Source organism: Symphodus melops (assembly GCF_947650265.1).
Source record: "Symphodus melops genome assembly, chromosome: 12".
Taxonomy (NCBI): Eukaryota; Metazoa; Chordata; class Actinopteri; order Labriformes; family Labridae; genus Symphodus; species Symphodus melops.
Window position 1 is genome coordinate 25,837,289 of NC_136702.1, and position 16,291 is coordinate 25,853,579.

At 44.6% G+C, this 16,291-nt stretch overlaps 1 protein-coding gene across 6 annotated transcripts in view; it reads right to left on the reverse strand.

Moving 5' to 3' along the window:
- Positions 1-1,678: 1,678 nt before the first annotated feature.
- The window catches only part of ttn.1 (titin, tandem duplicate 1), a 141,843-nt gene continuing 127,230 nt past the window's right edge, over positions 1,679-16,291 (reverse strand). For all 6 annotated transcript variants that reach the window (XM_079357888.1, XM_079357886.1, XM_079357885.1 and 3 more), the window contains 15 exons: positions 14,930-15,235; positions 14,457-14,759; positions 13,917-14,198; positions 13,187-13,780; positions 12,687-12,974; positions 12,238-12,537; positions 11,850-12,152; positions 11,362-11,664; positions 10,670-11,254; positions 10,279-10,581; positions 9,816-10,115; positions 9,127-9,702; positions 8,658-8,963; positions 7,894-8,499; positions 1,679-7,779 (listed from right to left, as the gene is read on the reverse strand). In XM_079357888.1, the coding sequence (XP_079214014.1) occupies positions 2,828-7,779; positions 7,894-8,499; positions 8,658-8,963; positions 9,127-9,702; positions 9,816-10,115; positions 10,279-10,581; positions 10,670-11,254; positions 11,362-11,664; positions 11,850-12,152; positions 12,238-12,537; positions 12,687-12,974; positions 13,187-13,780; positions 13,917-14,198; positions 14,457-14,759; positions 14,930-15,235 (10,307 nt within the window). In that variant the 3' untranslated portion in view covers positions 1,679-2,827. The remainder of the gene's footprint in view (positions 7,780-7,893; positions 8,500-8,657; positions 8,964-9,126; positions 9,703-9,815; positions 10,116-10,278; positions 10,582-10,669; positions 11,255-11,361; positions 11,665-11,849; positions 12,153-12,237; positions 12,538-12,686; positions 12,975-13,186; positions 13,781-13,916; positions 14,199-14,456; positions 14,760-14,929; positions 15,236-16,291) is intronic.

Consider the following 16,291-nt stretch of genomic DNA (forward strand, 5'->3'; position numbering starts at 1 on the left):
ACTGCAGCCAGCCTCTAGTGGACACTCCAGGAACTGCAGCCTGCCTCTAGTGGACACTCCAGGTACTGCAGCCAGCCTCTAGTGGACACTCCAGGTACTGCAGCCAGCCTCTAGTGGACACTCCAGGAACTGCAGCCAACCTCTAGTGGACACTGCAGGAACTGCAGCCAGCCTCTAGTGGACACTCCAGGAACTGCAGCCAGCCTCTAGTGGACACTCCAGGAACTGCAGCCAACCTCTAGTGGACACTGCAGGAACTGCAGCCAGCCTCTAGTGGACACTCCAGGAACTGCAGCCAGCCTCTAGTGGACACTCCAGGTACTGCAGGATGTCACACTTCAGCATCAACACTGGAGGTGTCCACTTGGCCCCATGGTTTCACTTGATGTTGCAATACCGGGTATGGCCACCAGGTGTAATAGGCTTGAACAGTCGACACACTACTCGTGGCTCAGGACGGCGCCATTGATATGCATCCTAATCCCCCTGAAGTCACACAGGCGATGTCATTCAGGCATCAACCACATTGTTGGTTCTTTAATTGTTATTTCAAAATTGTTAATTGTTATTTCTCTAAACAGTGTTGGCACAAAGGACCAATCAGAGAGCTGCTCTCTTCCTCTGTGATCAGACATGAAGGAAACATGCTGTGTTGAAGTGCTGGCTTCTCTAACTGTAAACCCAACAATGTTGGAGATGCTTTTGAAACATGGAGAGAGGTTAGAACGCAGAAAGCTTTACAGATCGTAGCAACAGACTTAGAAAGACGTTTCAGCTCTCTATGTGGCAGCCATGGAGATTCTGGTGTTTCTGGAAGTTAAGCACTTCAACATGTAAGTGCACTTCTTATTGTCTTTATATTCAGGTTGAAGACTCCGTTAGCCCAGTGCAGGCTGTGTGTAACTGAACTTTGGACCTCAGCTAAGATGCTAAGTAATGCTACTAAACTGTTTATCAACCGTCACCTAAAACTGTGAGAGGCCTAACATTGTTCACCACCCTCAGAGGCAGAGGGCTCTGCTAACATGCTGTCTGACGATGTTCTGGTTAGCCTAGCTGCTCTGCTGTAACGCCATGCTCTGCTTTATAAACGCTAACTTTTAATCCCTCTTTCTACATGTTTCACACCTGTTCAGGTACTGCATTTATAAAAGCCAAAGTTGCTGGACTAATTTATTTTTACTCTTAAGCTGAATAATTTTAGTCTTTTATGCACCAAAAACATCAGCTATTTCTTATATTTACTTTAAATAAATAGATTAACCCTCACCATTTGATAACCACAGTATGTGGGTGCTTTTCTGTAGTTTAGAATTCACTGGTTTAATCTTTAACATTGTGTTATGGTTTTAAAACTCCTTAAAACTTGATTTTTGTAAACTGGATGTAGAAACGTACGATGTGTACAAACTCCTAAAGTAGCATGTATGCTACATGTTAAAGTAGCATGTATGCTACATGTTAAAGTAGCATGTATGCTACATGTTAAAGTAGCATGTATGCTACATGTTAAAGTAGCATGTATGCTACTTTACCATTGTTTTTTTCTACTTTAGCCAAACCCAATGAAAGAATCATTTGCAGTACTTCAACATTTCCCTTGAATCATGTTTCTACAATCCATGACCATGAGAGTAGATAATACAGTGCACACAATAAACAGGAGAGAAGGCATGTGTAGTGCTGAAATCATGCTTTATTAAATCAGTAATGCATAAAACTCAAGGAGGACACAAAAGTTCTACATCAACAGATCAATTAAATAAAAGTGCAGGGTAACGCATGTCTGCTATTCTTTCTTCTCACAGGAGCTAGCGTCGCTGTGGTGAGGCAGAAGAAGATGACCCTGACTACGGACAAGGTGAAATGACTAAAAGCTACAAACACTCGCACTCAAACACACAAACACGTTAGCTATCTATCCTCCAAGAGGCGGCGCTACTTCTGCACAGGAGAGCTGGCTTCGACTTTGTGTTTCTTTATGGCCAGGAGATGTAACGTCAGAACAGCCGATCCGGCTGTCCTGTGCCAGAAGCAGCGCTCTTAAATAAAAAGATCTAAATGCTGAGAGTGCATGCCGCCTGCACTCTGAGCTGCTCATCAAATCTTGGTGGTATGACACAGTCAGTCTGAGCACAAGGCCAGTTCATGCTGCTTACATGAGGGTAATGCAAACAGCACTCAGGGTCTTACGCTCATGGTACAACTCATAGGAAACTGTAATATAACACGCACAGACGCGTGTCCAAAACAATAACTTTGTCTTTCTGTTTGTGGTTCATAACATCAACAGGGAGCCTCTCTACCTGTTGAGGCAATCTTAAGACTTCAACGTAGTGTTGAGGCACATTGTTTAGTTTCTTGGTTTGACAGGGTATTCGTTCTAGGTGAAACTTTCTCCTGTTAAACCATTTGTTATTTTGTTTCAGTTAATATTATTGTCATAAATAACAATGCATACATTTCCCATAACCGTTCAATTCGGCTATATACATTATGTACATGTCACAGAAAAGTGGTTCAAAAATCCTAAGTCATACTTGTCCAATATGGCACATTTCATAACAACTTTAGACTTGAGTCTAGTTTGGCATAAATTAATGTCAAGATTGGTACAAAAATAGTTTATATTTACAAGAACAGAAATCCAGATCTTTATCAAGTATTATTTTTAGCTAATTCACTAAATAAAAGTTTCTGGATGAAGAAAAACGGGGGGTATAAATTAGCTTTGTTTTCATGGACCAAATGTCAAAGTTGACAGTTGCTGACCTGGAGTCTCTGTTGAAATCTCCGCCAGTCTGCAGTGACTTGGTAGAAGAGTCACTCATTCCTTCTCAGATGGAGTAGGGGACTTTGGTGTGGGGGACTTTGGTGTAGGGGACTTTGGTGTGGGGGACTTTGGTGTCGGGGACTTTGGTGTAGGGGACATTGGTGTAGGGGACTTTGGTGAGACCGGGGACTTCACTCTCTGAGGTGACTTGATTGGCTCAGGGGACTTGACTTGCTGAGGTGATTTCACTGGTTCAGGGGACTTGGCGAGAGGGGACTTAGCTTCTGGAGAGGTGACTCTGGGAGAGGCAACTTTCTCCATGGACTTGTGGATGGTCAGAGTGAATCGAGCCTCTTGTTGGCCTCCAGTGTTTTCCACAAGCACACTGTAGCTGCCTTCATCTGACATCTCAGCAGCACATATCTCAAAACTGGAGTTATGCTGGGTGGAGATGACATGGTGTCGGGCAGTGGAACCAATAACTGTTCCATTATGCATCCAGGTGATAGACGGTGCTGGTTCACCTTCCACATCACATTCAAACCTGACAAAGTCTCCCTCTTCTATAGTCATGGATTTTGGCTTAGTTAGGAACTTGGCAGAAACACTTGACTTCTCTCTTTGCTTCTCAACAACAACGGCTGATTCTGTTACTGTTTTAGTTTCTTTCACTGTTGTTTTAGAGGAAGAGACATGATATGTCTCTGTTATGGTCATCTCAGGGAGATGAGAGGATGGCGGTTCCTCATCCTTGCGGAGTGAGGAGAAGGCGGCATATTCAGCTCCTGCGACATCCAGGGTGGCATAGTCAGATGTCTCTCCTTTGGCATTCCTGCAGACAACACGATACGTTCCAGAATCTTCAGTGATGCAGTTGATGATCTGGAGAGTAAGAACGCCACAAAGATTGGTCATGTGATATTTGCTACTCTGGCTGATCTCCTTTCCATTGTGGAACCACTTGGCCTCTTGCTCTGGTTTGGCCTGGACATTCAGGGTGAACTTTGTACTTGAGCCATAGGGCACACGATGAGAACGCATCCTGATGGTAATACGTGGGGCATGGTCAAGGCTGAAGGGAGCCTGTGTCACCACCTCAATCCTCTCCAATGATCTTCTTTCTGATCTTATAGCCTGCTTTCTCTCCTCATACCTGGAAGCAAAATCAACTTTTGGTAGGGTCACGTCTGTCTTGACAGCCTTTCCTGGGGTTGGAGATCTCCTTCTCTCAGGCTCAGGCATGGGGGTCTTCTTGATTGGTTTAGGAATATATTCTGAGGTAAAGGCTGTCAGATGCTCAGATTCAATACCTTCAGAGTATGAAACAGTGACAGTTGATTCCTTTTTCACAGTCCTAGTCTTCTCCTCAAACTCCATGCGTTTGAGTTCGCTCTTGTAGGAGGAGATCCTCTGAGCAGTTTTGTGTGGGCGGAGTAGCTCCTGATCTTCTCTCTCTTCGTACACTCTCTGCTTCTGCCTTGGAGGTTTGTATGTTGATTTGTCATGACGATGGCGGAGGTCAACAAAACTTGGGCCAGCCTCATATTTAGATGGGATTCGGTAGGAGTCATATCTGCGAATTTCTTCTCCCTCTTCTTCATCACTGTAGGCTCTTCTAGGAGATGAAGGACGCAAGGCTGACAGCTCGAAGCGAACCGGGCTGAGGCTAGGTGGAGAAGCAGAGTAGCCAAGCTCCAGCTCTTCCTCCAGACGAAGCCTTTCCTCCTCTATTCTCTTCATTGACAAGTACTCATCAACAGGCAAAAGGAGCTCCTCATCTGACAGGTCACCGAGGGACCTCCTCCTGATCCTGTGGTAGGCATCCAGCTCAGGGGAAGGAGTGCGGTGCCTTGCAGGCCTCACAGTTTCCAAATCGTCCTGAGTTAAGGATGAGATGCGCCACTTAGGCTTGTACTGGTCCTTGATCCTGATTGGCACCTCATAGAACTGCTCCCAACGTGACAGGCGAATACGCTTCATTCTCTTCTGTTTGATTTTATCCATAGGTTCAGGGAACTCATACTGATCCCGGAGCTTCTTATACCACTTCATGTCCGAAAGTGGCTGGAAGTGCTTTATTTCCACATCTTCCTCAAGGACGGCTGGATTAACGACACGGGGAGTGGGGACAACATAGGGCATACGCAGCCTCTTCTCATCTGCCCGCTTTTTCCTCTCCTCTTTTTCTTTCTGTATCTCAGCCTCTGTCTTTTCACCCTTCTTTGTTGTCACAGCAGGTTTGAACATGGAGGCTGCCTCCCTGACAGCTTGTACTGCTGCAGCTGGTAGAGGTGCAACAACAGTGCCAGACAAAATCTGAGAGAGCCTGACTTTTTTATCAAGTTCTGCTTTTCCAGCTGCAGCTTGCTTCTCCTTTTCACTCATCTCATATTCCTTCTTTACATGAGTAACGCGTTCTACTTTGAGAGTGGCCTGGCAACTGGCTGACCCAGCAGAGTTGGTGGCAGTAACTCTGTACACACCGGAGTCTTCTGGAAGAGTGTCTCTTACATGAAGGATAAAGTAATCCAGACCCTCATGAACAACCTCAATTGATGGTCCAAAGGCTAAAGGTGTGCCATCCTTCTCCCACTTCAGTGCAGGATGGCCTGACACTCTGATCTCAAAGCGTACATTCTGGCCCTCTCTGCACTCAACATTTGCAAGCAGGCGTTTAAACATTGGCCTCAGGGTAAGATCAGCTGGTTTGGGTCGAGGAACCACAGCAAGGCGAGCCTTGCAGCTGTCATCACCATACCTGTTACGGGCAACAACACTGTACTCGGCATCATCATCAACATCAAGTTTGTGGATAATCAGCTGGTACAGGCCCTTGTCGTTAATGAAGGTGTATTTCCTGTCATCATTTCCAGGTATAAGCTTCTGTCCAGATTTGTGCCAGATGACACGAGGCTCAGGGTGAACAGTGATTGTGACGCCAAAACGAACATCTTCACCAATGTAGGCTGTATGGTTGACCAGTGGAAGTGTGAACTCTGGTGGCTTCTGAAGCATTCTGGCAGTATCAACTCTGCGCTTTGTTTTCTTGACCACACGGCTGGTGAAGAAGTCGCGGTAAGATCTAACATTGTTGATGAATAGCTCTGCGTAGCCACTGTCCTCACCGTACTCATTCACAATCTTGCATCTGTAAGTACCATCATCTGCTCTTGTGACCTTGTTGATAGTGATAACAGCCAGACCATCCTCATATTCAATTTCATATTTGTCACCAGCCTCAAGTTGCCTGACACCACAATACCATGTGACTTCAGTGGTGCTGTCATAGTTTTCAATGTTGCAGATGAACTTTGTACTGTCGCCCTCACTCACAACTGCGTGGCTAATCTGACCTGCAACAGGACCATTTTCAAATGGCGCAATCTTCACCTTGGCAACAAAAACTCCCCGCTGGGACCTGATAGAGCCACCGCTGGCAACACGGGCTGCAGAGACAACAGTGGTCCACTCCTTCCTCACCATTGCCTGGTAGTATCGCTTATGTCTGCTAGTTGTGATTGCTCTGGTGCTGATGTCCTCATTAGGTTTAGTCAGCCAAGGATGTGCCAGAGCTTCTGCTGCAGACATACGATGCTTACGTTCCTTTGTCATTAAGCGGTCTGTGAAGTCCAATGCATCGACGCTGACTTGCTTGAATGACTCGTCATCATAGCTGTAGGCTGCATTGGAGATATTGTCAATCATCTGTTGGTTGGTTTCAGCAATGAAAGGATTAAGTCCACTGAGAAGCACATAGGCAAGTACACCAACTGACCACATATCAGTGACACTGCTAACCATATCGCACTGGTGGATCTCAGGCGCAGCATACTCTGCTGTGGTATACTGAATCTTGATTTGCTCTCCAGGGGTCAGGTGTCTGCACTGGCCCAACTCGATAATCTTCACATTAGAGCTGGTTCTAGTAGTGTACACAATATTCTCGGGTCTAATATCAAAGTGTCCATAGCTCTCGGCATGCAGGAATTCAAGAGCTGAGCAGATCTGTCTGATGTAGTTGACAATCTCACGTTCATTGAGCTCAAACTCTGCTGTGCTGACACGCTCAAATATGTCAGCACCTGAGATAAAGTCATATATCATCACCAGCTCCTCAGGGCTGTCAAATGACTCATGGAGGAGAAGGAAGTTAGTATGTTTAGCCAAATTCAGTGTTGCTATTTCCTTCTTGACAATTGCTTGATCAGCACCTCTTACTTTGACGAATTTAGCCATGTAGGTCTTCTCAGAGCTAGTGCTTACACAGCGGTGGACAATACCAAACTGACCCCTGCTCAGTTCTTCTGCAATGGCATATTTGTTGTGCAAATTCTTGGCTTCTGAATGTGGAGCCTTGCCTTTGGGCACACGTTCGGTAATGTCAACCTCTCTGTCGTACAGCAGAACTCTCGATTTGTCCTCCTTGGTCATGACCGGTCCAGTGGTCTCTGATGGGGCACTCTGTCCAAATTTATTTTCTGCAATGACTCGGAACTGATAACTGGTTCCACCGAACAGATTGATTACGGTGTAGCGAGTGTCACGGGACTGGGCTACACGCTGCCACCTCTCAGCAGTTGTTGGGCACTTCTCAATGATGTAGCTGACAACCTTGCTGCCACCATCATTTGCTGGGGCCACCCAATTCAGTGTGACTGAATCTCTCGAGACATCACTAGCTTTGACACCACGTGGAGGATCAGGTACGTCAGCCACATCCAGTTCGACTGTCTGCTGATCAATGCCAAATCTGTTCTTGGCACATACAATGTAGAAACCAGCATCCTTTTTCTCCACTCCATTGGGGAACACCAAAGATGTAAATGATCTTGTGACGATAACTTGGTAGTGACCATTGCTGTCAATGAGATCTTGTCCCTTCTGCCATGTGATGACAGGATCTGGTTTGCCACCAAAAGGAATCTTGATATTGACAACTTCTCCCCGCAGGGCAGGGATAGCTTCCTTATCCTTCAGATTCTTTGGCAGGTTGATCTTGGCAGGAACTGAAAAAAAAGGATGCAAGATGTTTTTGTTTTAATTAAAAATAATTGTCTTAATGTAGGACTTCTACAAATTGGAGCTAAAAACATTGGACTATTTGATATCTGTAATCTTACCTTCAACATCCAAAGAGACAGTTGCACAGATGGAGCCTCCCTGGTTGGTTGCCCTTATCTGGTATACAGTAGAATCTTCTTCATCAGCTTCAGTGATGACCAGCTGGTGGTAACCTCCCTTAAACTCCTGGATCTTAATCTTCTTTCCATCAGAGTGGATCTCTTTTCCTCGCCTGAACCATTTAATCACAGGCTTGGGCTGTCCTGTAATCTTGCAGACAAGCGTAGCATTGCTCTTGTGCTTGACACTCATGTTCCTCAGCTCTTCCTTGAAGGCAGGAGCACGAACCTCTACAGCTGTGGCTGGAATGATGGGAGCAGTCTCTTCGCTGTAGTCACTTTGTCCTCCAACGTTCTCGCACTTTACACGGAAAAGGCACTCCATGCCCTCGGTCAGACGCTTGACAGAGAACACTGTCTGTTTGATTTCATCCGTGGTCACTGGAGTCCAATCATTCCATTCTTTCTTGTCCTTCTTTTGCTTCTTCTCAAGGCAATAGCTCTTGATCTTGGAGCCTCCATCACTGAGTGGTGGTTTCCAGGAAACCACACAAGAGTCCTTTGTGATACCAGAAACAACTGGTGAAAGAGGTGGTGATGGTTTCTCTGTGGACAGAAATAAAATCATCTTTGTCAGTAACTTTATACAGCCTACGTGGCTGTCTCTATCTGAAATATTATGATGTATTACAACTTTATGGTAACATGATTGGCAATACATTGATGAATCAGTGGAAAATAAACTAATATTGGAGTAAACATACCCATTTGGCTCTTGATAAGTATCGGTGAAGTGAGCTCTAGTGGTTCACTGTTGCCATAGCGATTCTGGGCGTACACACGGAAGAAGTATCCTGCACTGTCAATGAGGTTAGGTACACGGCAAGATGTGCCATTGATGGATGATGAGACCAGTTCCCACTCAGTGCCCTCTTTGTCCTCACGCTTCTCAACAATGTAATTGGTGATCATGCAGCCTCCGTCGTCTGTAGGAGGCTTCCAGCTGATGATGACGGAGTTCTTCAGGAGGGCAACCAGCACAATGGGACCCTGAGGCCTGTCAGGTTTGTCTACAAACAGATAACCATAAATTAAACATAAATCCAGTTTTATCATCCTCAAAAAACATCCTTGTTACGCTGACCAAAGAAAATTGACACAATCTTATGCCACAATCTAATCTTATTTAATTTAAATTTCCCTAGAGATCAATAAAGTATCTATCAAACTCACCATAAATTTCAACGTTGAACGCGGTGTCAGCCCTGCCAAAGTGGTTGTGCAGTCTGATCCTGTATTTGCCTCCATGGAGTCTGCGCTGTACGTTCTTGATGACCAGGTGTGTATAGTGCTCTGTGGTCTCAATGCTCATTTCCTCTGTGCTCTCTAGGGTCTTTGATCCTTGAAGCCACATGATCTTTGGCTCAGGACGTCCAATGTAGACAGCATGTATGCGCAGAGTGGTTCCCAGGCCAGCGTAGTAGGTCTCCTTCAGAGGGTAGTCGGGATGGAAGGATGGAGCAGCTTCCAACACCAACATGCCTGTGGTCTCAGCCTCTCCAGCATCATTGATTCCCTTGCATGTATACTGTCCTTCATCCTCCTGTTGGTCTGTCATGATGGTTAGAGAGTTGTTGCGGCCATCTGAGCTCATCTCATACTTGCGTGACTCAACAATCTCCTTGCCAGCATGATACCACTTGATGTCAGGGACAGGTCTACCAATAATCTGGCACTTCATGACAGCAGGCTGGCCAAGTTTGGTTGTAACTTCATCCATTTCCTTTCTTAGACTTGGTTTATTTTCAACTGTGTACAAAATAGAAGTTTATTTTAGGAAACAGATATTTTAAAGTTACTTTGGCAACATTTGGTCAACGCCTACAAATAATCTTTAACACAGCATATTTCAGTGTACTCACCACTCAGTTTGGTCTTGATGCATGTGGCAGTCCTACGGGGTCTACTCATTCCTGTCTCATTCTCAGCAAATACTCTAAACTCGTACTCTGTGGACTCAGCCAGTCCAGTCATGGTGAACTCCTTGTCTTTCTGCCTCTGTTTGTTGCACTTCTTCCATGCGCTCTCAAAGGACTTTCTGTACTCTACCCAGTATCCTAGGACCTCCTTTCCACCATCACACTCTGGAGCTTGCCAGCGGATGGTAATGAAGTTGTTTGAGACCTTCACTGTGTCGATCTCTCCGGGCTGGCTTGGTTTATCTGGGAAGAAAAGAAGGTTGTTTTGACCAATTGGTTGAAGAGATTTCGTGAGGGTTTGAATCTAAATTTTATAACGTATGATTTGTACTATATCTGTAAAAAGTCCATTAAATGTAGTATTAACAATGATATGTTAGACAAGATGTTAAGACTACAAACTCACCGAATGGATCCTTGCATGTGACAGGGTCTGACAAAGGACCAGCTTCGCTCTCACCAATGTCGTTGATAGCAACAACGCGGAAGTGGTAGTCTGAATCAGGGGTGAGTCCAGGTAGAGTAAACATAGTGGAGGTGATCTTGCTCTGGTGCCGAGACCACGACTCAGCAGACACCAGTTTGTACTCCACAAAGTACCCAGTGATGGCAGAGCCACCGTCATCCTTTGGCCTGGACCACGCCAATGCCACAGAGCTCTTTGTCACATCCATGATTTCTGGTGGGGTGCCTGAAGGCTCAGGGGGGCCTGGTTTGAAAGCACATCGTTTTTTTTAAGTGATACATAACCTCATATTTTCCACAGAAAGTTTTAAATGAATAAAATGAATACTTACAAAGAGGAGTCTTTGGCACCAGTGGCTGCTCTGACTTTAGAGAGGAGCTGATTCCGAAGGAATTTTCAGCTGTTACCTTGAAGTGGTACTCTGTTCCCTCCTTCAGGCCCTTGACAACCAGCTGAGTGTCAGTTACTCTTGAGTCCACAGTGTACCAGGCGTTTCTGGCTGCCTCACGTCTTTCTATGATATAACCAAGGATCTCTGAACCACCATCATCTGTTGGCACCTTCCAAGACACCTTGACAGAGTTGGCCTGGATCTCCTCAAAGAGCATCGGTCCCTCTGGAGCACTTGGGCGGCCAATGACCTTCACCTTTATTTGAGCCTTCTTCTTGCCAACCCTATTCTCTAGCAGGAGATTGTATACTCCAGAGTCGCCCCTCTCCGCTCCTTTGATCACTAACTCACTGGCATCCTCAGTGGAAGCAATCATGGCCATAGTAGAGACAGCTCCGCCATCCCTGGACCACTTACAGGTTGGGTGAGGTTTACCCTTGATTGGCACGGAAAGTCTAACCACTCCTCCCTGGCGGACCACGTACAGATCTTTATATTTGAGCTCCAGTTCAAAGTCTGGGGATTCTGGAGGGGTATAAAAGTTACAAAGGTCATTTTTCCCATTTAAGTTTTTTCAACATATTGATCCCAAAGCAACTTTCGTTAGTTATACTTATACTGTATGTTCTTACCAAGCATCTCTGTCACAGTGACAGTTCCAGGCACCTCAGCAGCCTCTCCAGAGCCGCCAGCATTGCAGGCCATTACACGGAATTTGAACTCCTCTTTTTGTGGCATGTTTGTCAGTGTATACTCGCAGATTAGAGATGGTGTGGTGTTGCACTTGATCCAGGCCATTGTGCCAACCTTCTGCATCTCAATCAAGTAACCGTCAACTCTTGCATCCCCCTCATCATCAGGAGGACTCCAAGCTAGCGATACAGTGGACTTGGTGGTATCAGTGATTCTTGGGTTTTGAGGACAGCCAGGTGGATCTGAGCAGTAAAAAAATTATGTATCATTTTAAAATATCATTTAAAAAGATTTAATCATTGTTGTATACTTGCTGTATAAATAATCTGACACAACCCACTATAATGTTGAATTCATAGTTTCTTTAAAATAATTGTGTTGTACTTAGATTATTATTATAGAGTCTTCATTCGGACTGTTGGCTTACCAATGGGATCTGTTGCCACTGCTGGTTTCGATGGCAGACTTGGCTTGCTCAGTCCTCTTGCATTGATGGCAGTGATTCTATGTTCATACTCAAGGCCCTCAATCAGCTCCGTTGACCTGTATCTGGTCATGGTGATAGGGTTCTTGTTGGCCCGTACCCATCTGTCAGACCTGACTTCTTTGCGCTCAATAATGTATCCAGAAACCTCAAGACCACCATCTTCATCTGGTGGGTTCCAGGCCACAGTCATGCCATCACGGGACACATCAAAGATGGTTGGACGGCCTGGAGGTCCAGACACATCTGTAGAGGAGGGGTGATAGGTTACATTACTACTGTTCAACAGTTAAAATGAAATGGCTAATCTTTCAAATATCACAAGTCTTACTCTTAAGGCTCCTGCAGGTAACAATCTCAGACTGCAGGAACTCTCCGGTGCCATAATTATTAATGGCAGCTGTGCGGAAGACATACTCATCTCCCTCAATCAGGTTCTCAAACTTGAATGTTGGTCGGCTCACAGAGTCGCACACAGGCACCCAGCCAGGTCTGTGAGCATCACGCTGTTCAACCGCATAGCCACTAATGGGAGCTCCGCCATCTCTGACTGGAGGATCCCAGCTGCAGGTGACGGTGGTAGCATCAATCTCATCAAACCTAATGGGTCCCTTTGGTTCATCCGGTTTAGCTGGTTATAGGGAATTTAAATAATTAATATTACAAAGTTAAAACATTTATGAAATGTTTTGTACCAACATCTTTGACTAGAAATGACAGCTTGCTCTTGAAAAGCAGCAGAAATAATGAAACTAATATAACTGAAGGATGGTCTCTTACACAGGATGACGACCTTGATGACCTCGCTGATAACACCAACTGCATTCTTCACTTCCAGAGTATAGTCACCAGTGTCATCAATGGTGGTGTCAGACATGGTCAGTTTGGTAAACTTGCCCGTGCTCTTGACCTTAATGCGGTCTGTGATTTTTATCTTGTTATCACTGAAGTACCAGGAGCAGACAGGGGGAGGCCTGCCGATGATGGGCAGGTCTAGATCCAGAGTCTTGCTAGCCAAGACATTTACAACCTTCTGTGGAATACTGGAGAAGTCTACCAAAGGCATTACTGCAAAGCAGAAAGAAATATAAATGTTTTATTCAACATTTGGGGAAGACTGTGAACTGATTTGTAATGTCATACTGAATGTTACTGCTGGACAAAATGATCAGCATGCAGGAAACCAAATAAGCAAAGAATTTTTTTTTTTAATGAACATGACTTCTCCTGCATTTACCACATGCATGACAAGTTTGACAAGATTTTTTTGTGGCCGTTACCTCTCTGTTCCTGGACTGTGACAGCTGTGACCAGCTCTTTGGGCTCACTGGCTCCTCTGCTGTTGATTGCCCTGATTCTTATCAAGTACTGCTCTTTCTCATTAAGCTTCTCGATGGTGTGCTCAAGGTCCGTGGTCTTCAGTGTAGCAACCTTCATCCATTTGTCGGTGCCAAACTTGCAGGCTTCAATGACATAGCCTATCAGCCTGCTGCCACCATCATGCTCTGGCTTCTCCCAGCCCAGGGTGACGGTGCTTTTAGTGACATCAATCACCTCAAGCGTTTTTGGTGGCAGAGGAACCTCACAAACCAGGATGACATCTGGAGTCTCACAGGGTTCACCGATACCATAAATGTTCTCGGGGAGGACCCTGAAGTAATACAGCATACCCTCCATCAAGCCGTCGATCTTGTACGACGTCTTGCTACACTTCGAGGTGACGGTCTTGTAGGCTCTCATGGATGCCTCTCGCCTCTCAATAATGTAGTTGTTGACAGGCGCACCACCATCCACAGTGGGGGCTTCCCAAGAGATAGTGGCAGACTCCTTTGTCAACTCTTTAATCTTGATTGGTCCAGTTGGTCCAGGAGTGTCTAACCATAAAAGAACATTTTGTTCAAATGTTTATGTGTTAGAAATGATTGGGTATGGTGAAAAATAAATGTTGCCAGAAGTGTTATTTTAAAAAGAAGTATAGCTCTCAGTATGTATTACATTTCATCTACTTACCGTAGACTTTGACGAGAATGTTGACCTCCTGCTTTCCAGCTGAGTTCTCAGCAACCAGTGTGTACTTGCCAGCATCATAGCGGTGGACCTTGTCAATGATGAGTGTGGTGGACGTATTTGTAACCTCAATGAAACCTCTGTTTTGAAGGTCAACACCGGGTTTGCTCCAAGTGATGGCTGGAGCAGGACGACCAGTGACTTTAACGAACATTCGGAGCAAGCCAGCAGCACGCAAGCAGATAGTCTTCTTCAAGTCATCATGGAGCTCAAAGTCAGGGATTTCTGTGCAAGAGAAGGCCGTGAGTACATATCCGTTTATAAAGTCAGGAATTTAAATGTATGTGTTTCACAGAAAACCAAACTTTTCTCTAGATCGCATGTTGAGTTTGTTTTTTTTAAATCAATTTAGTTGTGTTGTCTGTATTTTCAAATCCTATGAAATGTCTTTGCTGTAATTCAATATAAAAGACAATCACACTATCTCATTTTACTCTCTAATAAATACAGCTTCAAACAACCTATGTCTTATTGGTGGCTTACCAATTCTCTCCACAGGTTCAGTCTCAGCACAGGGTTCACTGAAGTCTCCTGTACCGTTAATGTTGATGCCCGCAACTCTAAAGCAGTACTTCTTGCCCGCAGACAGTCCGCTCACAACATGTTCAGTTGCACGAAGGGTCTTTTCATGGGCCTTACTCCATTCCTCTGCCCCAGCTTCCTGCATTTCCAGGATGTATCCCATCACATCGGCTCCTCCGTCCTCCACAGGGCGGGACCAGGTCAGGCTAATGCTGTCGGCATGGGTGTCAGTAATACGGGGAATAGAGGGAGGAGCAGGAGTACCTGAGAGAAAAAGATGCATGAATGAGAGTAAGGTACTTTATCATGTTTGTGTGCACGAGAATACCCGTATCATAGAAGACTGAACCAAAAATATATTTGATATATTTGATAAGCCAGATCATCATTTACATTTAATGTTTGGCATTTAGATCTGATTAAAGTGAACTTACATGTTGGCTCTCTGCAGACAACATACAAAGAAACCTCGCTGGTTTCACTCTCTCCAGCTTTGTTGATGGCTGTCACTCTGAACTGGTAGATGTTTCCTTCAACCAAACCAGACACCTTCAATGTGGTGTCCAGGTGGGCTCCATCCCTGTTCACCTTCACCCAACGGGCACTCTTCCTCTCGCGCCTCTCAACAAGGTAGTGGATCAGGGGGCTACCACCATCACTTTCCGGCTTCAGCCACTCAATGGTGGCAAAGTCCCTTCCTGACACGAGTATTTCTGGAGCACCAGGAGGAGTTGGCACGGCTGTAGAAGGGAAAGGAAATAAAGCTGTAAAGTTTCTGAGGATTGAATCTTTTTCTTGTGCTTTGAAATGTTATCATGTGAAGGTGAACACTAAACACTGAAGGCTATATGCAACATATGCAGGTCCTTAAATTCATGTCTTGGATTAGGGGTAAATAGCTCCTGATCTTTTCACATGGGGGGGATTTTTAATAGAAGGTACATACTTTGATTAGTTTTTATCTGGTCTAGAAAACGACATACTGACATCTCTATGTGAACCATTGAAGCAATCATGACCTTATTTCTGCATTTGTATTTTAATGCTGGTTACTGCTGGATGACAAAGCTTTTGACACACAGACATCCCCTCCAGGTGTTTGACTACAATTTCCACAAAAAAGATTCAGATAAGCAATATTGATAATAGACGTCAGGGGGCTGTTTTTCTTGGCATCAAATATTCTCTATGATAGATAGATAGATAGATACTTTATTGATCCCGAGGGAAATTCAGGGTACTATGCAGTACCCGATGTAATGGTCATATGAATTAGTCAGCCTGATTCTTTCTTTTATTATCCTTTACCTCAGAAATGTTTTTAATATCCGACATGACTGGTATTTATCACTTAACAGTATTGTATTTTACTGTTTTACATATTAAGTTTGAAGTTTACTGCTGATATTAATATAAAAGCCTTTTTACCTGCTCTTTGTTTTGTTTGTCTGATGTCAACAGACAAAGAGTAAAGTCCTTTAACTGCTTTTTGCAAAGTGTCTTGAGATAACACTTGTTATGAATTAGTGCTATACAAATAAAGATTGATTGATTTTTTTCCTTTAAGAACAACATTGCCGTTCGCCAAATCAAGAAGAATGTGAACGATCATAAGAAATCATATTAGACGGAAACACCTTGCAGACTGTCATCTCTGCTTTTCACTGCACACCTGCATGTGTATATATGTGTGTGTTGATGAAAGAGAGAAAGTATGACATCATTTTAAATATTTTATGATTTCCCCACATTGGACCAGACTTGCAGGAAATCATTATTTTGTGCATGGTTGCCGC